The sequence below is a fragment of the Anolis sagrei genome, chromosome 10 (genome assembly GCF_037176765.1).
Source record: "Anolis sagrei isolate rAnoSag1 chromosome 10, rAnoSag1.mat, whole genome shotgun sequence".
Taxonomy (NCBI): domain Eukaryota; kingdom Metazoa; phylum Chordata; class Lepidosauria; order Squamata; family Dactyloidae; genus Anolis; species Anolis sagrei.
The window spans coordinates 31,721,884-31,746,847 of NC_090030.1; the positions used below are offsets into that span (position 1 = coordinate 31,721,884).

General features: G+C 47.4%; 2 protein-coding genes across 3 annotated transcripts in view; one reads left to right on the forward strand and one right to left on the reverse strand.

The window, feature by feature from the left end:
• Nucleotides 1–1,704: 1,704 nt before the first annotated feature.
• LOC132765063 (ras-like protein family member 11A-like) lies at nucleotides 1,705–12,638 on the reverse strand. The gene is made up of 4 exons (XM_060759233.2): nucleotides 12,365–12,638; nucleotides 8,403–8,459; nucleotides 5,540–5,622; nucleotides 1,705–3,680 (listed from the first exon to the last, which is right to left on the reverse strand). Exons 1-4 carry the CDS (start codon nucleotides 12,510–12,512, stop codon nucleotides 3,207–3,209), a joined length of 762 nt encoding a protein of 253 aa, XP_060615216.1. The 5' UTR covers nucleotides 12,513–12,638; the 3' UTR covers nucleotides 1,705–3,206.
• A 10,627-nt stretch (nucleotides 12,639–23,265) lies between these two features.
• LOC132763100 (ubiquitin carboxyl-terminal hydrolase 12-like) overlaps nucleotides 23,266–24,964 on the forward strand; it is a 45,036-nt gene continuing 43,337 nt past the window's right edge. For both annotated transcript variants that reach the window (XM_067471672.1, XM_067471673.1), the window contains exon 1: nucleotides 23,266–23,383. In XM_067471672.1, coding sequence (XP_067327773.1) covers nucleotides 23,336–23,383 — 48 coding nt within the window. In that variant the 5' untranslated portion in view covers nucleotides 23,266–23,335. The remainder of the gene's footprint in view (nucleotides 23,384–24,964) is intronic.

Genomic DNA, 24,964 nt, shown 5'->3' on the forward strand with positions numbered 1-24,964 from the left:
CACAGCAACACGTGGCAGGGAGTGGGCAACGTAGCAGTTCAAAAACATGCAAGCACACATATATACACATATACACAAATATATACACACATTACAACGCATGTGCAAAACCACACACACACATATATACGCAAGCACACATATATACACATATACACAAATACATATACATATACACACACAAAACACATATACACAGACTGGGCCACAGCAACACGTGGCAGGGGACGACCAACCTAGCAGTTCGAAAACATGCAAGCACACATATACACAAATATATATATACACACATATACATACACAAAGCACATATACACAGACTGGGCCACAGCAACATGTGGCAGGGGACGGCCAGTCTATATAAATAAAAATGTAATGTTCGTTTGTGGGATTAACAGAACTCAGAAACCACTGGAAGAATTGACACAAAATTTGGACACAAGACACCTAACAACCCAATGTATGTCCTCCACTCAAAAAAATTGATTTTGCTATTTGGAAGTTGTAGTTGCTGGGATTTATAGTTCACCTACAATCAAAGAGCATTCTGAACCCCACCAACGATGGAATTGAACCAAACGTGGCACAAAGGACTCCCATGACCAACAGAAAATATTGGAAGGGTTTGGTGGGCATTGACTTTGAGTTTTGGAGTTGTAGTTCACCTACATGCAGAGATTACTGTGGACTCAAACAATGATGGATCTGAACCAAACTCCACACGAATACTCAATATGCCCAAATGTTAACACTGGTGGAGTTTGGGAAAAATAGAATCTTGACATTTGGGAGTTGTAGTTGCTAGGATTTATACAATCACAGAGCATTCTGAACCCCACCAACGATAGAATTGGGCCAAACCTCCCACACAGAACCCCCATGTTGGCCACAGCAACGCGTAGCAGGGGACGGCTAGTAAGATAGAAATATAGTTGATGTTAAGAGGCAGCATGGCCACGGCAGCACAGCAGGTTAAACAACCAACTGCAGAAAAAACTTGCAGTTCAAAGCCACAGGTCGGGGTGAGCTCCTGCTCTTAGCCCTAGCTTCTGCCAACCTAGCAGTTCGAAAACATGCAATGTGAGTAGATCAATCGGTACCGCCTCTGCGGGAAGATAAAAGGCACCCATGCAGGCAACATGATCAGACGGGTCTTCGGAAAACAGGTTCCTCGGCATGGAAAATGGAACAAGAGCACCACCACATGGCCAGAGTTGAGCATCGCCTCCCAACACCGGAAATGGAAAGGGAAACCTTTGCCTTTGTTTGTGTATTGTGTGTCATTGTTGTTCACTGTACAATACAAAACTTTATTACGGTCGCTGACCACTGTATAAAAGGCACTGAATGTTTGCATACATATGTGTATACTGTAATCCGCTCCGAGTCCCCTTTGGGGAGATAGAGAAGAATATAAATAAAGTGTATTATGCATTGTATTATTAAATTAGGACTATGAGAGATGAAGGTTCAAATCCCCGCTCAGCCATGGAAGCCTATTGGGTGACTTTGGGCAAGGCACACTCTCTCAGCCTCAAAGAAAGCATAGGTGGTTTCAGTCTTGGATTCAGATTCTCAGATGCTAAGACCTGAATCCCTACTTGACCAACACACTGGGCATGTCACACTCTCTCGGCCTCAGAGGGAGGCAGTAAGAAATGCATCCTGAAGAAATCTGCCTGAGAAAACTCTGGGAGAACACGATTGTGACGATGTGTAATTTTTATTCATATGGTTATGTGTTGTTTGAACAGTGGTTGATAAATGGTAAGTATGTAGGATTATATTTTGTTAGAGATGGTGGCTGGTGGCTTGAGCTGAGTTGCCATAGCAACGGAGGCGGAGCCAACTGCCTCTTCACGGGGCAGCTGTTTGAAAGTGGCAGTCTGTAAGCCGGTGAGCTACAGGGAAGACTGAATCTCTGGGTGGAGATTCAGGGAATTAATTTGTGACCAAAGGGGTTACAGGAAAGGATCCGGTAGTGATAAGACTACAGGGGGTTATTGATTCTGGGTTAAGAATCAAGGTTTGGCTGGGAGCCAATTCTATTAAATAAGCCTTTTGGCTTATTTGTTTTGTTGGGACAGTTGTCCAGGAGAGATACATCTGCTTATAGAAACCTCTTGAAGTCTGTGCCTGAGGTTACTCATGAAACCTTACTAATGTAACCAGTCAAGATTCATGCCTCTTGTGAAGAAACAATCGAATCTGTTATACCTTGCTTGTTCCAATAAAATTGTTACTGTTCTCCTCAAGCCTTGCCTGATACAGTTTCTCCTAAGTCGGACAGCCTGCATAAGTTGGAAAACCAAACCAGGGACAGTAAATGCTACGCTATCAAATAAATAAATACTTCTGTAACTAATAGTCCCTTTATAAACCAGCTCTTAAGCTGATGTTGATCATTGCCCGGCTTTCCTCACACATTTGGTGGCAGTAGTTTTACCCTCCTTTACAGTGATCATATTGGATCCAACGTGCAGTATACCAAGACTCAAATCCCTGATTGACCATGATAGGCTATGGCTGGGTAAGGCACACTCTCTCAGCCTCAGGTGGAGACAAAAGCAAACCTCCTCTTGACAAATCCCTGGGAGAGGGTTTTCATATCGGATACAATGGGGTGTACTGGCTGAGTGTCGAACTAGGATGTTCGGAAACCATGTCCTTAGCAATGGAAGTCAATGGCAGGATGTCGTGCAGGGCACAGCCTCAGAGGGAGGAAATCTTGCCACGAAAACTCCATGATAGGATCGTCGGTGAAAATCGACTTGAAGACGCATAACACCGAATGGGTGCTCTGACTCCTTTCTGGCCCAAAGAGTTCCTAGGATGTTCGGAAACCATGTCCTTAGCAATGGAAGTCAATGGCAGGATGTCGTGCAGGGCACGGCCTCAGAGGGAGGAAATCTTGCCACGAAAACTCCATGATAGGATCGTCGGTGAGAATCGACTTGAAGACGCACAACACCGAATGGGTGCTCTGACTCCTTTCTGGCCCAAAGAGTTCCTAGGATGTTCAGAAACCATGTCCTTAGCAATGGAAGTCAATGGCAGGATGTCGTGCAGGGCACAGCCTCAGAGGGAGGAAATCTTCCCATGAAAACTCCATGATAGGATCGTCGGTGAGAATCGACTTGAAGACGCACAACACCGAATGGGTGCTCTGACTCCTTTATGGCCCAAAGAGTTCCTCGGGGGGCTGGTCAGAGCGCTGTCGTCGCCCTCCCTTTGGAGGACAAGGCCTGCTTGAGCCTCCTCTTGAGGTCCTGCATGTTGGGGGACTTGGGCCGGACGAGGTGGAGACCCCTCCGCTTCTCCCCATTGCAGCCCCCAGCCGCCATCATGCGGCTCATCTCTTGGCAGAGCTGCTGGAAGGCCTCGTGGACTCCTTCGCCATTTTCCCGAGCGGAGACCTCGGCGTAATGGCAGCCCAGCTCTCCGGCCAACTGCAGACCCTCCCTGGCCGAGACCTGTCGGGCACTCAGGAGGTCCCCTTTGTTGGCCACCAACAGCAGGGGGATGTTGGCGTTGGGATGGATCCTCCGGACGTGGAGGTGCAAGGGGCGCACGGCCCGGAAGCTCTGGAAGTCCGCGATGGAGTAGACAAAGACAAAGCCGTCGGCCCAGTAGATGGAGCGGTTGATCTGCTCCTGGCAGCAGATGGTCTCACCTTCATCCTGTCATTGGAGTCCAGAAGAACAAAGGATGAAAAGAGAAAGTGTTGTCAGAAATATTAAAAAATTAACTAGGAATTTTTCATTACAAATCTGTGAGTCAAGCATTGAAAGGGTTAAATGGATGCAGTGACTAAGCAAAAGCTGCAGTTCAATATAAGCAGGTGTGCCTGTAACTTTGTAGGCCTCTGTGTTAGTTTTCCTCAGTGGGAGAAAGGTCTTAGACTGTGAGAAGACCTCAGTGTGGGCTAGGCCTTAGTCTATGAGAGAAGTCCCCAAACTGTGAGGTAGGCCTTGGTCTGTGAAGTAGGGCTTGGTCTGTGAGTTAGGCCTTAGTCTGTGAGAGGAGGCCTCACACAGGGTGAGGTAGGCCTTAGTCTGTGAGGTAGGCCTTAGTCTGTGAGGGAAAGCCTCATACTGTGTGGTAAGCATTAGTCTGTGAGGCAGGCCTCACAGTGTGAGGTAGACCTTACTCTGTGAGGTAGGCATTAGTCTGTGAGGTAGGTCTCACAGTGTGAGGTAGGCCTTAGTTTGTGATGTAGGACTCACAGTGTGAGACTGGCCTTAGTCTGTGAGGGAAGGCATAACACTGTGTGGTAGGCCTTAGTCTGTGAGGTAGGTCTCACAGTGTGAGGAACGCCCTAATCTATGAGGTAGGCATTAGTTTATGAGGTAGACTTCATAGTGTGAGGTAGGCCTTAGTCTGTGAGAGAAGGCCTCACACTGTGTGGTAGGCCTTAGTCTGTGAGGTAGGCCTGACAGTGTGAGGTAGGACTTAGTCTGTGAGGTAGGCCTCATAGTGTGAGACTGGCCTTAGTCTGTGAGGTAGGCCTTAAGTCTGTGAGGTAGGCCTGACAGTGTGAGGTAGGCCTTAGTCTGTGAGGTAGGCCTCATAGTGTGAGGTACACCTTAATCTATGAGGTAGGCCTTAGTTTATGAGGTAGGCCTCATAGCGTGAGGTAGGCCTTAGTCTGTGAGAGAAGGCCTCACACCTTGTGGTAGGCGTTAGTCTGTGAGGTAGGCCTCACAGTATGATGTAGGACTTAGTCTGTGAGGTAGGCCTCACAGTGTGAGGTAGACCTTAGTCTGTGAGGTAGGCCTCACAGTCTGAGGTAGACCTTAGTCTGTGAGGTAGGCGTTAGTCTGTGAGGTAGGCCTGACAGTGTGAGGTAGACCTTAGTCTGTGAGGTAGGTCTCACAGTGCGAGGCTGGCCTTAGTCTATGAGAGAAGGCATAACACTGTGTGGTAGGCCTTAGTCTGTGAGGTAGGTCTCACAGTGTGAGGTACGCCTTAATCTATGAGGTAGGCCTTAGTCTGTGAGAGAAGGCCTCACACTGTGTGGTAGACCTTTGTCTGTGAGGTAGGCCTTACGGTCTGAGGTAGACCTTAGTCTGTGAGGAAGGCATTAGTCTGTGAGGTAGACCTCACAGTGTGAAACAGGCCTTAGTCTGTGAGGTAGGCGTTAGTCTGAGAGAAGGCCTCACACTGTGTGGTAGGCATTAGTCTGTGAGGTTCGCCTCACAGTGTGAGGTAGACCTTAGTCTGTGAGGTAGGCGTTAGTCTGTGAGGTAAACTTCATAGTGTGAGGTAGGGCTTAGTCTGTGAGAAGACCAAGTGTGAGACCTGCTGTGAGAAACCTCGGTGAAGAAGCCACAGATTGAGGGCCTTGTGTGTAAAGCTCCAGTACAAAGGCTGCTGTGTGTAAAATGCTACTGTGTGAAGCTCCAAAACATCGCCTCAAGTATAGGAGGCTTCAGTATATCAATGCATTTACTCTGCATTTAAATGTAACTTTCTAAGTTCAGGAAGGTGTCAGGTTGGGGAAAATGGTCGCCTGGAGAATGCAAAGCAGCCATATTACCTCTAAGGAAACGAAAGGAGTGTCCTGAACTTGCAGAGAGACCTGTTCACCGTCAATGGTGAATTGGCGAGAATACAAGGCACCTGCGGAGAAAAAGAAGGCATGAAGAAGACAGAGAATGAAACACATATAAATACAATTGAAACCAATTAAAGCATGTAAAACATATAAAACATAGCATAACTCCAAAATTGTCATCCAGATGACTTCTTACTTCCTATGGCAGACCGTAAGAGTTCATTGCACTTCAATTTCTAATTTCTACTCAGCAAACACATGCTTCCACAGGTAGGATTTAACTTTTTCCAAAAGATCAGGAGGAAGGAGGCTGATCTAATATCACTGGGGAGGAAGTTCCATAGCCAAGGGGCCACCACAGAGAAGACCCTGTCTCTCGTTCCCACCAATTGTACCTGCGAAGGAGGTGGGACTGAGAGCAGGGCCTCCCCAGAAGATCTTCCTGCCTCTTGTTCCAACCAATTGCACCTGCGACTAAATGACAAAATTAATCCCCCCTAACCCCAGCAGTATTCAAATTTGGGCGTATTGGGTATTTGTGCCAAATTTGGTCCAGTGAATGAAAATACAACCTGCAAATCAGATATTTACATTACAATTCATAACAGTAGCAGAATGACAGTAATGAAGTAGCAATGAAAATAATGTTGCTGTTGTTGTTGTTGTTGTTGTTGTTGTTGTTGTTATTTACAGTATTTATATACCACCTTTCTCATCCCTGGGGGGGGGCTCAAAGCGGTTTACACATAAATAATGGCAAAATTCAATGCCTTGCATTGGGCACCGATATGATGCCAATATAAAGAATTACAATAGTAAAACCACAATCTATATAAATAAAATGTAATGATCGTTGTGGGATTAACAGAACTCAAAAACCACTGGACGAATTGACACCAAATTTGGACACAAGACACCTAACAACCCAATGTATGTCCTTCACTCAAAAAAATTGATATTGTCATTTGGAAGTTGTAGTTGCTGGGATTCATAGTTAACCTGCAATCAAAGACCTGCATTCTGAACTCCACCAATGATGGAATTCATAGAATCATAGAATCAAAGAGTGGGAAGAGACCTCCTGGGCCATCCAGTCGAACCCCATTCTGCCAAGAAGCAGGAATATTGCATTCAAATCACCCCTGACAGATGGCCATCCAGCCTCTGCTTAAAAGCTTCCAACGAAGGAGCCTCCACCACACTCCGGGGCAGAGAGTTCCACTGCTGAACGGCTCTCACAGTCAGGAATTGAACCAAACTTGGCATACAGTTCTCTCATGAGCAACAGAAAATACTGGAAGGGTTTGGTGTGCAGTGTCCTTTGGTTTTGGAGTTGTAGTTCACCTACACCCAGAGAGCACTGTTGACTCAAACAATGATGGATCTGGACCAAACTTGGCACGAATACTCCAAATGCCCAAATATTAATACTGGTGGAGTTTGTGGAAAATAGAATCTTGGCATCTGGGAGTTGTAGTTGCTGGGATTTGTAGTTCACCTACAATCACAGAGCATTTTGAACCCCACCAACGATAGAATTGGGCCAAACCTCCCACATGGAACTCCCATGACCACCAGAGTGGGCCACAGCAACACATGGCAGGGGATGGCTAGTTAAACATAAATCATAATTAAAACAATACATAAACTTGTCCACGGTAGTCCACGCTCTGGTTACATCCCGGATTGATTACTGCAACGCGCTCTATGTGGGGTTGCCCTTGAAGACTGCCCGGAAGCTTCAGATGGTCCAGCGCTCGGCGGCCAGGTTGCTAACGGGAGCGGCACTCAAGGAGCATACCACTCCTCTGCTGAGCCAGCTCCACTGGCTGCCAATCCGCTACCGGGCACAATTCAAGGTGCTGGCTTTAGCCTATAAAGACCAAACCGGTTCTGGCCCTGCTTACCTCTCCGAACGCATCTCCACCTATGAACCGACTAGAACATTAAGATCGTCTGGGGAGGCCCTGCTCTCGATCCCGCCTGCGTCACAGGCGCGCTTGGCAGGGACGAGAGACAGGGCCTTCTCAGTGGTGGCCCCTCGGCTATGGAATGCCCTACCCGCAGACATCAGACAGGCACCTGCGCTGCTGACGTTTCGGAGAATGGTTAAGACCTGGCTTTATGAACAAGCGTTTGGTTAAGCAGTGCAACCAATCATAGGAAGACGGTAAATGGAACATAGGAATGGCACAAGGATTACGAGAACGGATCTGATTTCAACTGAGGCGTTATGTTATGTCTGTCTTGTTGATCTGTCTTGTTGATGTTAACTGTTGTGGATTGATGCTGTTGATCCTGTTTGTTGCATTGTTATGTTTTAATTGCACTGACACTGTTTGATAATTGTACCATGTAAACCGCATTGAGTTGCCTGTTAAGGGCTGAAAAATGCGGTATAGAAATAAAGCAAATAAATAAATAAATAAACAAGCATTAAAACAATAAAACAGTCTCGTCAGTCAAATCGCCATTCCAGTCAATGTCCCTCTAAAATGCTACATGGGGGTCAACACAACATGAGGAACTGTATTCAGTGGTCGCTCCATTAAGAAGGTTGAGAAGCACTGATCTACACAGTTGAATTAAAGCAATTTGACACCACTTTAACTGCCATGGCATCATGCTATGGAGTCCTGGGTTTTTAGCTTGGCAAGGCACCAGCACTCTTTGGCAAAGAAGGCTGAAGACTTTGTAGAATGACAACTCTTAGGATTACATAGCACTGAGACATGGCAATTCAAGTGAGGTAACACTGCATTCATTCTACAGTGTAGATGCATTCCGGCCTGGAGCAAGAGCAGAAAGTGCTTTGTTTGGATGGGAAGCTTCATTCAAAACCTACCGGTGTTGGCTTCGTAGTCTCCAATGAACCTCTTGGTGAGGAAACGCACAATCAGGGCTGCAGAAGAAGAGAAAGAGACAGTGTCTTTTCAATGGGATTCGGGGATTTCTATTTCTAACATGGAAACAGGCAGGGCCTTTCTTGCTGCAACCCCAGATTGGGAATAACTTTCTCGTACAAGCCTTATTTGGGGTCTACATTGCTGTCACTTCTTTAAGATTCGTCCCAGGGTATGGTTGTAAACTATTTTAATGGGCTTTAAATTGTTTTTTTTTTAACTTGCTACAAACTATGACTCCAAGATTTTTAAGCACAGGCTGGATGGCTACATGTCGGGAGGGCTTCGATGGTGTCTCTGATGGTGTCTTCCCTCCTGGTAGAAGAAGGTTGGGCTGGATGGCCAGATATTGGTAGGGCTTCGATGGTGTCTTCCTTCTGGAAGGAGGTTGGGCTGGATGGCCATCTGTCAGGAGGGCTTTGTTGGTGTCTTCCCTGCTGGTAGAAGGTTGGGCTGGATGGGAACCTGTCAGGAGGGCTTTGATGGTGTCTTCCCTCCTGGCACAAGAAGGTTGGGCTGGATGGCCGTCTGTCAAGAGGGCTTTGATGGTGTCTTCCCTCCTGGCACAAGAAGGTTGGGCTGGATGGCCATCTGTCAAGAGGGCTTTGATGGTGTCTTCCCTCCTGGCAGCAGGTTGGGCTTAAAGGGAATCCGTTGGGAGGGCTTTGATGCTGTCTTCCCTCCTGGCACAAGGAGATTGGGCTGGATGGCCGTCTGTCAGGAGGGCTTTGATACTGTCTTCCCTCCTGGTAGAAGGTTGGGCTGGATGGGAACCTGTCAGGAGGGCTTTGATGGTGTCTTCCCTCCTGGTACAAGAAGGTTGGCCTGGATGGCCGTCTGTCAGGAAGGCTTTGATGGTGTCTTCCATCTTGGCAGGAGTTTGGGCTGGATGGCCATCTGTTGGGAGGGCTTTGATAGTGTCTTCCCTCCTGGCAAAAGGTTGGGAAGGATGGGAACCTGTCAAGAGGGCTTTGATGGTGTCTTCCCTCCTGGCAGAAGGTTGGGCTGGATGGGAACCTGTTGGGAGGATTCTGATGGTGACTTCTCTCCTGGTAGAAGGAGGTTGGGCTGGATGGCCATCTGTCAGGAGGGCTTTGGTGATGTCTTCCCTCCTGGCAAAAGGTTGGGCTGGATGGCAACCTGTAGGGAAGGCTTTGATGGTGTCTTTCCTCCTGGTAGAAGAAGGTTGGGCTGGATGGCCACATGTTGGTAGGGCTTTGATGGTGTCCTTCTTCCAGGCAGAAGGAGATTGGTGTGAATGACCATCTGTTGGGAGGGCTTTGATGGTGTCTTCCCTCCTGGCAGAAGGTTGGGCTGGGTGGGAACCTGTCGGGAGGACTCTGATGGTGACTTCTTTCCTGTAGAAGGAGGTTGGGCTGGATGGCCACATGCTGGTAGGGCTTTGATGGTGTCCTCCTTCCAGGCAGAAGGAGATTGGTGTGGATGACCATCTGTTGGGAGGGCTTTGGTGATGTCTTCCCTCCTGGCAGAAGGTTGGGCTGGATGGGAACCTGTTAAGAGGGCTTTGATGGTGTCTTCCCTCCTGGCAGAAGGAGATTGGGCTGGATGTCCATCTGTTGGGAAGACTTTGATGGTGTCTTTCCCCTTGCAACCATGACTCACAGGGCATGGGAAAGTCTTGAGCAGCGTTTCCCCAAAACAACGGATTTCCCAGGCGAACATCCCACCCACCGAGGCTCAGATTACCTTGAGAAACATATGTCCCGGAGTTCATATATGCTCAAAGCAACACGTAGTTCCGTGTGACATCATTCCCAGACTGTACCCTTGGGAATCTTCTAGCCATCGCTCATGGTTTGGGAGGACTTTGAGCACTTTTAAAAGGCCGGTAACATTATTACAAATGTAAACACAGAGGAGGATATACATTGTATGAATGTATTTATTGCATCCTCTGTCCTCTATTGACCTTTTTTGCAAACCAAAATAGCTGCAAAATGCAAAGATCTTGTGATAAGGGAAAGGAAGTGAAAGGAGGGAGGAAAGAAAAGAAGGAGGAAAAGGGAAAGAATGAAGGAAGAGAAGTAGGGAGGCTATGGAAGGAATTAGCGAGAAAGAGAAGGAAGGAGTGGGAAAAGAAAGATGAGGGAAAGGGGGAAAGGAAGGGAGGAAAAAAGAGAAGGAAGGAAGAAAAGGGATGCAAAGGGAAGAAGAAAGGATAAGGAAAGGGTTAGGGAAGGAAAGAAAGAGGGGGAAGAGGCAGAGGAAGAATAGCTGAGGAGCAACAGGAGGAAGAAAGAGAAAAAGAAAAGGAGGAAAGAAGGAAGTAAAGGGAAAGGAAGAAATGACTGAAGGGATAAGGGAGGAAAGGGGGAAGTTAGCAAAGGAGGACACAAGGAGGGGGAGGAAAGGGAAAGAAGTGGGAAAGGCGTAAGGAAGGGAAAGGAAAGGAAGGGGGAAAGGGGAAATGGAAAGGAAGGGAATGGAAAGGAAGGGGAAGAGAAGAGATATGGGGAAAGTGGGAAAGGAAAAAGAGGAAAGGGAAAAAGGGGTAATGGGAAAGGAAGGGAAGGGGAAAGGAATGGAAAGTAAGGGGAAAGGAAAGAAAAGGGAAGAGAAAAAGGAAATGAAGGAGAAGGGGAAGGAAAGGAAAGAAAGGGAAGGTGAAGGGAAAGGAAAGAAGGGGAAGGGGGAAAGGTGGAAGAGGAAAGAAAGGGAAGGGGAAATGGATAGGAAGGGAATGGAAAAGAAAGGAAGGGAAGGGGAAGAGGGAAAGGAAGAGGGAAAAGGTGGAAGGGGGAAGGAAGGGGGAAGGGGGAAAGGAAAAGAAGGGAAGGGGAAAGGAACATAAGGGAAGGGGAAAAGGTGGAAGGGGAAAGGAAAGGAAGGGGGAAGGAAAAGAAGGGAAGCGGGAAAAGATGGAAGGGGAAAGGAAGGGAAGGAGGAAGCGGGAAAGGAAAAGAAGGGAAGGGGAAAAGGAAGGGAAGGAGGAAGCGGGAAAGGAAAAGAAGGGAAGGGGAAAGGAAGGGGGAGGGGGAAAGGAAAAGAAGGGAAGGGGAAAAATGTGGAAGGGGGAAGGAAAAGAAGGGAAGGGGAAAAGGTGGAAGGGGAAAGGAAAGGAAGGGGGAAGGAAAAGAAGGAAAGCAGAAAAAGATGGAAGGGGAAAGGAAGGGAAGGAGGAAGCGAGAAAGGAAAAGAAGAGAAGGGGAAAAGGGTGGAAGGGTAAAGGAAGGGGAAGGGGAAAGGAAAAGAAGGGAAGGGGAAAAATGTGGAAGGGGAAAGGAAAAGAAGGGTAGGGGAAAAAGGTGGAAGGGGAAAGGAAAGGGAAGGGGGAAGGAAAAGAAGGGAAGGGGGAAAGATGGAAGGGGAAAGGAAGAGGGAAGGAAAAGAAGGGAAGGGGAAAGGAAGGGAAGGGGGAAGGAAGAGGAAGGGAAGGGGGAAAAGGTGGAAGGGGAAAGGAAGGGGGAAAGGAAAAGAAGGGAAGGGGGAAAGGGTGGAAGGGGAAAGGAAGGGAAGGGGGAAAGGAAAAGAAGGGAAGGGGGAAAGGGTGGAAGGGGAAAGGAAGGGAAGGGAAGGCGGAAATTGATAGGACGCGAATGGAATACACAGAAAGGAAAAGTAAGGGAAAGAATGGGGATGTGGGAAAGAAAGGAAAGGGGAAAAGTGTGGAAGGGGAAAGGAAGAGAAGGGAAAGAAAAGAAAGGAAAGGAAAAGGAAGGAGGTAGAAGGGGAAGTAGGAAGGGAAAGGAAGGGGAAGGAGAGAGAAGGGGGAAAGGAAAGTAAGGCAAGGTAAAGGAAAGGAAGGCAATGGAATGGCAAGGAAGGGAAGGGGACAGAACAGGGGAGAGGAAGAAGGGGAAGTGGGAGAAAGGGAAAGACAAGGAAGGGAGGGCAGAGGAAGGGAAGCCCTCGTGGGAAGGGGGTGGGGGGGGGGATGCCTGACCGGTCTTTCCGACGCCGCTTCCTCCCAGGACGACCAGCTTGAGGACTTTGTTGGGGGCGCAGTCCAGGAGGGGGTCCTCCGGGATGGGCACCAGCAGGAAACTGGGCGAGAACTGGGACATGGTGGTGGTCCTGGCGGGGAGGCGCATGCCCCTCGGGACACAAAGGAGCCTCTGCCTGGCTTGCCTTCTGCAGGAGGAACCCCACCAGGTTCTGCTTCTGGGCTGCACTGGCTTCCCCACAGCTCGGAAAGGGAGGCGAGGGGAGGGCTGGGTGAAAGAGGATTCCTCCCAAGTTCCTGGGCCAATGAGGGGCCAAAGGAGGGCTGTCCTCGCCCCCTTCCTCCCTCCCTCCCTCTCTTCCTCCCTCTCTTCCTCCCTCCCTCCTCCTGAAGCCAAGCCTGCAAAGACCCCAAAGGCAAGAGGTCCCCCCCCCAACTCCCCACTGGGCATTTACTATATGAACTGTGGGCAAAACATCAGGAGAGCATGCTTCTGGAACATGGAAAGGCAGCCCGGAAAATTCACAACACAGTTCATATAGTGGCCATGTTCCAGAAACGTGGACTGTCTACAGACGTCATAGAATCCTAGAGATGCAAGAGACCTCCTGGGCCATCCAGTCCAACCCCATTCTGCCAAGAAGCAGGAATATTGCCTTCAAATCACGCCGGACAGATGGCCATCCAGCCTCTGTTTTCAAAGAGTTGGAAGAGACCTCATGGGCCATCCAGTCCAACCCCATTCAGCCAAGAAGCAGGAATATTGCATTCAAATCACCCCTGACAGATGGCCATCCAGCCTCTGTTTAAAAGCTTCTGACTGTGAGAGCCATTCACTGACTGTGAGAGCCGTTCAGTAGTGGAACTCACTGCCCCGGAGTGTGGTGGAGGCTCCTTCTTTAGAAGCATCCAGTCCAACCCCATTCTGCCAAGAAGCAGGAATATTGCCTTCAAATCACCCCTGACAGATGGCCATCCAGCCTCTGTTTGAAAGCTTCTGACTGTGACAGCCGTTCACTGTCTGTGAGAGCCGTTCAGCAGTGGAACTCACTGCCCCAGAGTGTGGTGGAGGCTCCTTCTTTAAAAGCATCCAGTCCAACCCCATTCTGCCAAGAAGCAGGAATATTGCCTTCAAATCACCCCTGACAGATGGCCATCCAGCCTCTGTTTAAAAGCTTCTGACTGTGAGAGCCGTTCAGCAGTGGAACTCTCTGCCCCGGAGGGTGGTGGAGGCTCCTTCTTTAGAAGCTTTTAAACAGAGGCTGGATGGCCATCTGTCAGGGGTGATTTGAATGCAATATTCCTGCTTCTTGGCAGAATGGGGTTGGACTGGATGGCCCATGAGGTCTCTTCCAACTCTAGGATTCTATGATTCCAAAGAAGGAGCCTCCACCACACTCCGGGGCAGAGAGTTCCACTGCTGAACGGCTCTCACAGTCAGGAAGGTCTTCCTCATGTTCAGATGGAATCTCCTCTCTTGGAGTTTGAAGCCATTCTTCCATTGCTTCCTAGTCTCCAGGAAAGCAGAAAACAAGCTTGCTTCCTCCTCCTCCCTGTGGCTTCCTCTCACATATTTATACATGGCTCTCATCATATCTCCTCTCAGCCTTCTCTTCAGGCTAAACATGCCCAGCTCCTTACACCGCTCCTCATAGGGCTTGTTCTCCAGACCCTTGATCGTTTTAGTCGCCCTCCTCTGGACACATTCCAGCTTGTCAATATCTCTCTTGAATTGTGGTGCACAGAATTGGACACAATATTCCAGATGTGGTCTAACCAAAGCAGAATAGAGGGGTAGCATTACTTCCTTAGATCTAGACACTAGGCTCCTCTTGATGCCTGAGGCCAAAATCCCATTGGCTTTTTTTGCCGCCACGTCACATTGTTGGCTCATGTTTAACTTGTTGTCCACGAGGACGCCAAGATCTTTTTCACATGTACTGCTCTCGAGCCAGGCGTCACCTATTCTGTGTCTTTGCATTTCGTTTTTTCTGCCAAAGTGGAGTATCTTTAATTTGTCACTGTTGAACTTCATTTTGTTAGTTTTGGCCCATCATCTCTCTAATCTGTCAAGATCGTTTTGAATTCTGCTCCTGTCCTCTGGAGTATTGGCTCTCCCTCCCAATTTGGTGTCGTCTGCAAACTTGATGATCCTGCCTTCTAGCCCTTCATCTAAGTCATGAATAAAGATGTTGAACAGGACCGGGCCCAGGACGGAAACCTGCGGATGGCACTCCACTCGTCACTTCTTTCCAGGATGAAGAGGAAGCCTTGGGGAGAATCACCCTCTGGGTTCGTCCATTTAACCAATTACAGATCCACCTAACCATAGTTTTGCCTCGTCCACATTGGACTAGTTCATATGCATCTCCTGGAACGTTGCCTCCAGAAAATCTGGCGGGAAGGTAACAGGGCTCCATGCAGTCATTCCAGCCACCTGACCTTGGAGGTGTCTATGGACAACTCTTTGGCTTAGAAATGGAGAGGAGCATCACTGCCCAGAGCCGGACAACAACACAACTAGACTTAATGTCAAGGGGAAACCTTTACCTTTTACTATATACATATAATATTGATAATCACATTGATATCGAGCAGGAATTTACGAGTCTTTGCCAGGAGGCAGAGACCTATCAGACTCATCAAAGAGTTTGTTGCCCTGGCGAGACAGAAAGAAGCACCCAATATTTTCCCTGATTTTTCCCAATAAAAGGTCTCACCAAGTTGAAGAAAAGCCACTGAGTTGTTTATTGAGATCCAGCTGGAAAGGATGCAAAGCCGCAATATTTCATCAGGCAAGCATACATTGAATACAAAATAAAGCCTTTTTATACATATACAGAGCTGTCTGATTGGTTGGCGCTCTACAGCTGGGAGGAGGCTTGGCTGCCTCCTGGGCGCCTTAACCAGTGGGTGAGCTCTTGCCACTTCAGTGTCCTGGCCAATCGGGAGAGAAGGAGGCGGGATGAGAGGGAAACAATGAGAACTGGAGTGGATTATGGAAATATGCGGTGTCCATGTGGTCGGTGAGTTCTCAGGCGGCCTTCTATTCGACCAGCCTATTGTCTTGGGGGGGGGGGAGAGGCAATTAGACTTGGTTGATCAAGAAAAAAAAGTTTCTAAACTCGTTTCATATATAGGGGGCGCTGGCGTTTCGGTTTTTAAATTATTTCTGAACTTTTCTTGAAAAAAAGATCGGAAATAGCCAAAATGTGAATAGCCTCGTTTACTTCGTTAATGGAAGATGCCCCTCCCCGTTAGTTTAAAATCTCGCAGTTTCCCTTCCCTGGGCGACTGCAAACGGCGATGGATGGCAGAGGGAGGCGGTGGGCATGACTAAGAACAGCTGTTCCTGAAGGCCACGCCCCTAGTGGCCTTCAGGAACAGCCGTTCTTTCCACGTCCACCTCCTTCCTCTTTGCATCGGCGGCTTTGCACGCCTGGCGATGCAAATAGGGACTAAGTGGGACGTGGGTAAGAACAACTGTTCCTGAAAGCCACTGGGGGCGTGGCCTTCAGGAAGAGCTGTTCTTAGCCACGCCCCCCTCATTCCCCTGCCATCCATCGCCGTTCGCAGTCGCCCAGGGAAGGGAAACTGCAAGATTAGTTTTAAAATCTCGCAGTTTCCCTTCCCTGGGTGACTGCGAATGACGATGGATGGCAGGGGAATGAGGTGGGCGTGGCTACGCCCAGCTCTTCTTGATGGCCACTGGGGGCGTGACATTCAGGTAGAGCTGGGCATAGCCACGCCCACCTCGCCCTTCTGCATCTCTGCTTGTCGCCAGGGAGGCCAGGGAAACTGCGAGATTGTAAAACTTGCACCAGATATCCGAAAATAATTCTGAAAAATTGGTAAATTGTTTCAATTCGTAATTACTCCTCACACTATTCTAGCATGGTTCGAAATTGTTTCAAAAGTCAATTTAATCCAAATTAATTCCGATTTTAGAAGCTTCCAAACAAAATCGACCAAGCCTAGTGGCAATCAACATTGATATCTGGCGAGATGGCCAGAATCCGGATTTTTCTTGAACTGAGATATGGAGACAATGGGGTTATCCTGGCTGTAGTTTTGGTGGATGGAAGATAACCGAGAGAACAGATCAGGACAAAGTGTGGCTTTCCGAAGGCCGTTTGTCCTGTTGAGATATGATCAATCATGCCAAGTGGGCATCTCCCTCTAGGGGGCCAAACTCTGAGCCCCAGGGTCAAAGCCCATTGTATTGTCCATGCAAATATGTCTTTTGACAAAGTCCTTTTCAAACAGGAGATTTCCTCCTTCCAGAGTCACTAAAAGTGGCTTCTTATATTTTTTATACTTTTTTTAACAAAAGGGAATACGACAGAAGGATCAGGCAAGGGTCATTCATAGAGGGCTTGAAAAGGTAAAGTTTCCAAAAAGTTTCTAAGAGTCCTTCAGAAGGGAAAAAAGTCCCATAGAAGTTAGCATTTGATGGCCTGGCAGTTGTTTGATGTGGCTTGTTAGTGCCTGGGGGAATCTTTTGGTGAGAGGTTGTTGATTCAACAACAGACAAGAAACAATCAGGGACACCTAATCACCTCTCAACAAAGGATTGCCCCAGGCACTAACAAGCCACACCAAACAACTGCCAGGCCATCAAATGCTAATCAAGGTGTTCAGTTGAAACATTAACACCTAGCTCCAACAGACAAGGGTTCTTTGTCCCACCCTGGTCATTCCACAGATATATAAACCCATTTTCCTAGTTCCAACAGACCTCAAAACCTCTGAGGATGCTTGCCATAGATGCAGGCAAAATGTCAGGAGAAAATGCCTCTAGAACATGGCATTCTAGCCTGAAAAAACCTACAACAAACCAGTCATTCCGACCATGAAAGCCTTCGACAATACATATAATCATATATCATGATATACTGTTTTATGATTGCATATTTGAAGTTTGAAGGAGCCTCCGGTGGCACATTGGGTTAAAGCACTGAGCTGCTGAGCTTGTTGACAGAAAGGTTGCAGGTTCGAATCCGGGGAGCGGGGTGAGCTCCCGCTGTTAGCCCCAGCTTCTGCCTACCGAGCAGTTCGAAAACATGCAAATGTGAATAGATCAATAGGTTCCGCTCCGGCGGGAAGGTAACAGTGCTCCATGCAGTCATGCCGGCCACATGACCTTGGAGGTGTCTATGGACAACGCCGGCTCTTTGGCTTAGAAATGGAGATGAGCACCACACCCCAGAGTTGGACACGACTGGACTTCATGTCAGGGGAAAACCTTTACCTTTACCTATTTGAAGTTGCAGTGTTCTGTCTCCCAGGAGACTGGTTTGCATTGCTTTTTTTAGTTTCTTGGAGTGGCTGCCCCTTGCCTTTCTCTCAGGAGCTGCTGCAAAGCCAGGAGTTTAACAGTCAAAGGCGGGAAAAGCCAGTCTTCAACTCTTTGCAATGATTGGCCTAGGGAGCAGCTCTTTGAGCCCGCCCCTGCTCCCGGGGAAAGACTTCCATTTTGGAGTCCTCCCTGCCTGTTCAATTCTGAAGAAGGAGTCTGATGTGCTGGTGGCCAGAAAGGTAGCTCCAACAAACCACTGTAAAAACAATTGAGTTATAGATAGGAATTGAGAACAATTGAGAATTGAGAAATTAAGATAGACAGAGAAGTTTATTGAGAAGAATTGAGCTATAGTTAGATATGTCAGAGACCCTAAATTGGGTCTTCTTAGGTCCACGTCGTGGAAGCACAAAAGGAAGGAGACAGTCCCAATGAAAGATTAAAAAAAAACAAGGTTTTATTTTTAATTTCTTCATGAAGAAGACAGACAGCCTGGCAACATACACAGATGTTACCCTTCAAGTGACTGCCGTGCCCCCTTGGCTTTTGACCACCAAATATATAAGAACATATATACAAGTAAACAAGAACATTTTTTGTCATGGAAAGTACTCTCTTTCCAGCCCCCTCTCTTGACCTTTTCATGGAAAGTACCTTCTTGTACATGTGGCCTCTGCGCTTCAAAAAACAACCTTTGAAGTTAACCACAACACATCCTGTGTAAGAAAAGTACCTCTATATGTCACATCTTAAAAACATTTTCTTCTGTATTGCTCTTTTTCTACAGAGAAAGAGTATGTCTCTCTTTTGCTGTTAATTTCATTCAAAGCCCCTTACTTAATTTCACTCAGAGACCCTTGAAGCCTCCTTCAGATAGATTATAAGAGAGTTATAGAGTATAAAGAAAAATAGATATTGAGCTTTGAGAATTGAGTTTTATAGGGTCTTATAGAGAGAGAGACTGCATTGCCTTATCTCCAAGACTAGTCTGGAGCTTAGATAGATAGGGAAAGATTTGTTCTTTCTAAAAGACAACAGCTCTGGATTAGGGTGAAGGATCCCCGGATCCCTTTGCCACTTGGGGAAAGGATGACTCAGTAACTGGTGGAGAAGAGAAAGAAGAAATATCTATTTGGTTTTATCAATTGACTGTTCTGTTTGCAACTTTGAGAAATAAATATCCTTTTTTGATGTTCAGAACTTGTAATAGACTCAGTTGCTGAGAATCTCAATCTTCTCAAGAAAAGCACCGGCAGTTCGCCCAGACATAGGGAACAGCACATCATAGTTTTGCTTTTAAAAGCGTCTGGGTGTAACGGCACATGCAGTGTTTTTTATTGTGAGCCACTTTGAGTCTCCGCAGGGAGAGATAAAGGATGCAAAGAAACAAACAAACAAATAGTCCTCTGATGAACCAACCTGGACACAACATTTTATTTGAGAACACAGAAATGCTGGACCACTCTCACAACCACCATGTCAGACTACACAGAGAAGCCATTGAAATCAACAAGCATGTGGACAATTTCAACAGAAAGGAGGAAAGCATGGAAATGAACACAATCTGGCTCCCAGTATTAAAAAACTCTAAAATTGCAACAACACAACAACAGAGAGGAAGCAGGTAGGGACATCTAATTACCTCTCAACAAAAGTTTGCTCCAGACACAGTCAGCCCATTAAATGCTAATCAAGGTGATCAGTTGAAACATTCACACCTACCTCCAGCAGACAAGAGTCCTTTGTCCCACCTTGGTCATTCCACAGATATATAAACCCATTTTCCTAATTCCAACAGACCCACTACCTCTGAGGATGCTTGCCATAGATACAGGCGAAATGTCAGGAGAGAATGCCTCTAGACCATGGCCATATAGTCCGAAAAAAACCTACAACAACCCAGTGATTCCGGCCATGAAAGCCTTCGACAATACATATAATCATATGTATAATGATATACTGTTTTATGATTGCGTATTTGAAGTTTGAAGGAGCCCCCGGTGGCGCATTGGGTTAAAGCACTGAGCTGCTGAGCTTGTTGACTGAAAGGTTGCAGGTTCAAATCCAGGGAACGGGGTGAGCTCCCGCTGTTAGCCCCAGCTTCTGCCAACCTAGCAGTTTGAAAACATGCAAATGTGAGTAGATCAATAGGTACCGCTCTGGTGGGAAGGTAGCGGTGCTCCATGCAGTCTTGCCAGCCACATGACCTTGGTGGTGTCTACGGACAACGCCGCCTCTTTGGCTTAGAAATGGAGATGAGCACCACACCCCAGAGTCGGACACGACTGGACTTCATGTCAGGGGAAAATCTTTACCTTTACCCATTTGAAGTTGCAGTGTTTTTGATTGTGAGCCGCTTTGAGTCTCCGCAGGGAGAGATAAAGCAGGATGCAAACAAACAAACAAATATGAAGGTAGTCAGTTGAAACATTCACACCTAGCTCCAGCAGAGAAGAGCTCTTTGCCCCACCCCAGCCATTCCACAGATATATAAACCCATTGTCCTAATTCCAAGACCTCACTAACTCTGAGGATGCTTGCCATAGATGCAGGCGAAACGCCAGGAGAAATGCCTCTAGAACATGACCCTATAGCCCGAAAAAACCCACAAGAACCTAAACAAACAAATAGTCCTCTGCTTGGGAAGAAAGGTGAAAGAAGAAAGGAGATTCCATCTGAACATGAGGAAGAACTTCCTGACTGTGAGAGCCATTCAGCAGTGGAACTCTCTGCCCTGGAAGGAGTGTGGTGGAGGCTCCTTCTTTGGAAGCATTTAAACAGAGGCTGGATGTCTATCTGTCAGGGGTGCTCCTGCTTCTTGGCAGAATGGAGTTGGACTGGGTGGCCCAGGAGGTCTCTTCCAACTCTAAGATTCTATGATTCCAAGAAGGAGGAATTTATTTATTTGTCGTGTCAAGACAACCAGTCATATTGTATTACATTTCTAACAGAACAAAGCAAACAAACAGAGAAAATACAAAATTTGTGAGTTTGGTAGCTGATTAAATGTCCTTTGACCAGTATCTGGCCCCTTGGAGTGCTTCTGGTGTTGCCGCAAGGAGGTCCTCCCTTGTGCATGTGGCAGGGCTCAGGTTGCATTGCAGCAGGTGGTCAGTGGTTTGCTCTTCTCCGCACTCGCATGTCGTGGACTCCACTTTGTGGCCCCATTTCTGAAGGATGGCGGGGACGAGAGACAGGGCCTTCTCAGTGGTGGCCCCTCGGCTGTGGAACGCCCTTCCCACAGACATTAGATCGGCCCCCTCCCTGCTGGTGTTCAGGAGAAGAGTGAAGACCTGGCTCTTTGAACAGGCGTTTAATTAAGGCAGTGCAATCAATTGATTGAGTTTGGAACTTGGAATAATGGACGAGGAGATCGGATTATGACTTTACTGATGAGACGTGATGTACTAGTTATATGGATGTATTGATGTTATATTGATGTACTGATGTATTGTTATATTGATCCAGTTGCTTTAGTTACTGTTTTAAATGCTAATGCTAATGTTGTGCACTTTGTATATTGACCTGGTTGTAAACTGCACTGAGTCGCCTACGGGCTGAGAGAGAGCGGTATACAAATAAAGTAAATAAATAAATAAATACGGATGGCTCTGCATCTCGTGGTGCCAGAGCGCAGTCTGTTCAGCGCCTTCCAAGTCGCCCAGTCCTCTGTGTGTCTCTCATTTGGTATCAGCCATTGGCTGAGGTTCTGGGTTTGAGCCTGCCACTTTTGGACTCTCGTTTCCTGAAGTGTTCCAGCAAGTGTCTCTGTAGAACTTAGAAAACTGTTTCTTGATTTAAGTCGTTGACGTGCTGGCTGATACCCAAAAAATGGATGACCTGGAGATATCTCTGCCTTGGTCCTTTCACTATTGGCTGCTACTTCCCGGCAGATGTCAGGTGGTGCAATACTGGCTAAGCAGTGTAATTTCTCCAGTGGTGTGGGGCGCAGGCACCCCGTGATAATGCGGCATGTCTCATTCAGAGCCACATCTCCTGTTTTAGTGTGGTGAGATGTGTTCCACACTGGGCATGCATACTCAGCAGCAGAATAGCATAGCGCAAGGGTAGATGTCTTCACTGTGTCTGGTTGTGATCCTTAGGTTGTGCCAGTCAGCTTTCGTATGATGTTGTTTCTAGCGCCCACTTTTTGTTTGATGTTCAGGCAGTGCTTCTTGTAGGTCAGAGCATGGTCTAGAGTGACTCCCAGGTATTTGGGTGTGCTGCAATGCTCCAGGGGGATTCCTATTCAGGTGATCTTCAGAGCTAGGGATGCTCCTCTGTTCTTGAGATGAAAGGCACATGCCTGTGTTTTAGATGGGTTGGGGATCAGTTGGTTTTCCCTGTAATAGGCAGTAAGAGCACCTAGAGCTTCGAAGAACTTCTGTTCAACTATCTCAAAGCTCCTGCTTGAGCGGTGATGACACGATCATCAGCATAGATGAAACTATCTGTCCCTTCTGGAAGTGGCTGATCATTTGTGTAAATGTTGAACATGGATGGAGCAAGCATGCTCCCCTGAGGCTGGCCGTTCTTCTGTTTCCGCCATCTGCTTCTCTGGCCCTGGAACATAGGAGATATGATGAGGGCCATGTATGTGAGAGGAAGCCACAGGGAGGAGGAGGGAGCAAGCTTCCTTTCTGCTTCCCTGGAGACTAGGACGCAATGGAACAATGGCTTCAAACTACAAGAGAGGAGATTCCATCTGAACACGAGGAAGAACTTCCTGACTGTGAGAGCCGTTCAGCAGTGGAACTCTCTGCCCCGGTGTGTGGTGGAGGCTCCTTCTTTGGAAGCTTTTAAACAGAGGCTGGATGGCCATCTGTCAGGGGTGATTTGAATGCAATATTCCTGCTTCTTGGTAGAATGGGGTTGGGCTGGATGGCCCAGGAGGTCTCTTTCAACTCTTTCATTCTATGATTCTATGAACTCCCAAATGTCAAGGTCTATTTCCTCCAAACTTCATCTGTGTTCATATTTGGGCATATGGAATTTTTGTACCAAGTTTGGTCCAGATCTATCATTGTTTGAGTCCACAGTGCTCTCTGGATATAGGTGCAGTACAACTCCCAAACTCAAGGTCAATGCCCACCAAACCCTTCCATTGTGTTCTGTTGGTCATGGGAGCCCTGTGTGTTAAGTTTGGCCCAATTCCATCATTGGTGGAGTTCAGAATGCTCTTTGATTGTAGGTAAACTATAAATCCCAGCAATTACAACTCCCAAATGTCAAGGTCTATTTCCCTTAACGTCCATCTGTGTTCATATTTGGGCATATGGAATATTCGTGCTAAGTTTGGCCCAATTCCATCATTGGTGGAGTTCAGAATGCTATTTGATTGTAGGTAAACTATAAATTCCCAAATGGCAAAATCAATTTTTTTGAGTGGAGGACATACATTGGGTTGTTAGGTGTCTTGTGTCCAAATTTAGTGTCAAATCCCCCAGTGGTTTTCGAATTCTGATAGTATCACAAACGAACTTTGCATTTTTATTTATATAGATAGAAGAAGGATGAAGAAAGAGGTAGGAACTGATGTTCCCCGGAACCTTTCTTCCAGGACATTCCGGTGGCGCCGGGCCCTTTTGGACGCTGCACCGAGCGGAGCGTTTTGTGCGTGGCGCCACCTGCGGCTCATCCAAGATGGCGGGAGGCTGCCGGCTGCCGGGCGGATGGAAGTCCTGATGACGGTGCGGAGACTCGCCTCCATCTGTACCATGGTGAGTGAGGAAAGCAGGGGCTGGCCTGGCTTGGCTCGGGGATTCGCCTGGGCCCCTGAGCATGTGCAGAGCGCTCCTTTCGAGGGAAGGAAGGGAGGGAGGAAGGAAGGAAGGAAGGCCTGGCCCAGCCTCTCCGGCCCCTTCCCCAGCTTTCCAGCCCACCTAACGCAGGCCCTTCTCTCTCTGACACCTTGCTGATCCCGTTCAGTCTCTGAGCATGTGCAGAGTCCGGATCATAGAATGAAAGACTTGGAAGAGACCTCGTGGGCCATCCAGTCCAACCCCATTCTGCCAAGAAGCAGGAATATTGCATTCAAATCACCCCTGACAGATGGCCATCCAGCCTCTGCTTAAAAGCTTCCAAAGAAGGAGCCTCCACCACACTCCGGGGCAGAGAGTTCCACTGCTGAACGGCTCTCACAGTCAGGAAGTTCTTCCTCATGTTCAGGTGGAATCTCCTCTCTTGTAGTTTGAAGCCATTGTTCCCTTGCGTCCTAGTCTCCAAGGAAGCAGAAAACAAGCTTGCTCCCTCCTCCCTGTGGCTTCCTCTCACATATTTATACATGGCTATCATATCTCCTCTCAGCCTTTTCTTCAGGCTAAACATGCCCAGCTCCTAAAGCCGCTCCTCATAGGGCTTGTTCTCCAGACCCTTGATCATTTTAGTCGCCCTCTTTCTCTGGACACATTCCAGCTTGTCAATATCTCTCTTGAATTGTGGTGCCCAGAATTGGACACAATATTCCAGGTAAAGTGGTCTAACCAAGGCGGAATAGAGCATGGGGAGCATGACTTCTCCTGACGTTTCGCCTGCATCTATGGCAAGCATCCTCAGAGGTAGTGAGGTCTGTTGGAACTAGGCAAAAGGGTTTATATATCTGTGGAATGACCAGCGTGGGGCAAAGAACTCTTCTCTGTTGGAGCTAGGTGTGAATGTTTCAACTGACCACCTTGATTAGCATTTGATGGCCTGGCAGTGCCTGGAGCAATTTTTTGTTGAGAGGTGATTGTGGATTTCAATGGCATGTGGACAATTTCAAAAGAAAGGAGGAAACCATGAAAATGAACAAAATCTGGCTACCAGTATTAAAAAACTCTAAAATTAGAACAGCACAACAAGAGAGAGGAAACAAACAAGGACATCTAATCACCTCTCAACAAAAGATTGCTCCAGGCACTGCCAGTCAATCAAATGCTAATCAAGGTGGTCAGTTGAAACATTCACACCTAGCTCCAACAGACTTATTCAGCAGAGTTTTTTTGAAATAGAGTAAATAATAAGAGGATGAGTGGAGAGATCTTCAGGCTCCTCTGGCAAAGGAGTTCCTAAGATTATTTATTTATTTATTACGGTCGCTTATACCCCGCCCTTCTCACCCCGAGGGGGACTCAGGGCGGCTTACAAAAGCAAGGCACAATTCGATGCCCGCATTACATGACAACAAAAACATAACATCAATAACAATAGCAATTATAGCAATGATAACAATTAACATAAGCAATCATTATTATCGGCAAAACATCCAAAAAACCCATAAAAGCGATTAAAACAATTAAAACAATAAAAGCAATACAAACCTC

Coding starts and splice junctions, on each gene's coding strand:
- LOC132765063 (XM_060759233.2), bottom strand. CDS start 12,512: ATGCGCCTCCCCGCCAGGACCACCACCATGTCCCAGTTCTCGCCCAGT. Junction 8,460..12,364: donor AAGCGGCGTCGGAAAGACCG/GTCAGGCATCCC, acceptor CTTCTTCTGCAG/CCCTGATTGTGCGTTTCCTC. Junction 3,681..5,539: donor CTCCTTTCGTTTCCTTAGAG/GTAATATGGCTG, acceptor CTCCAATGACAG/GATGAAGGTGAGACCATCTG.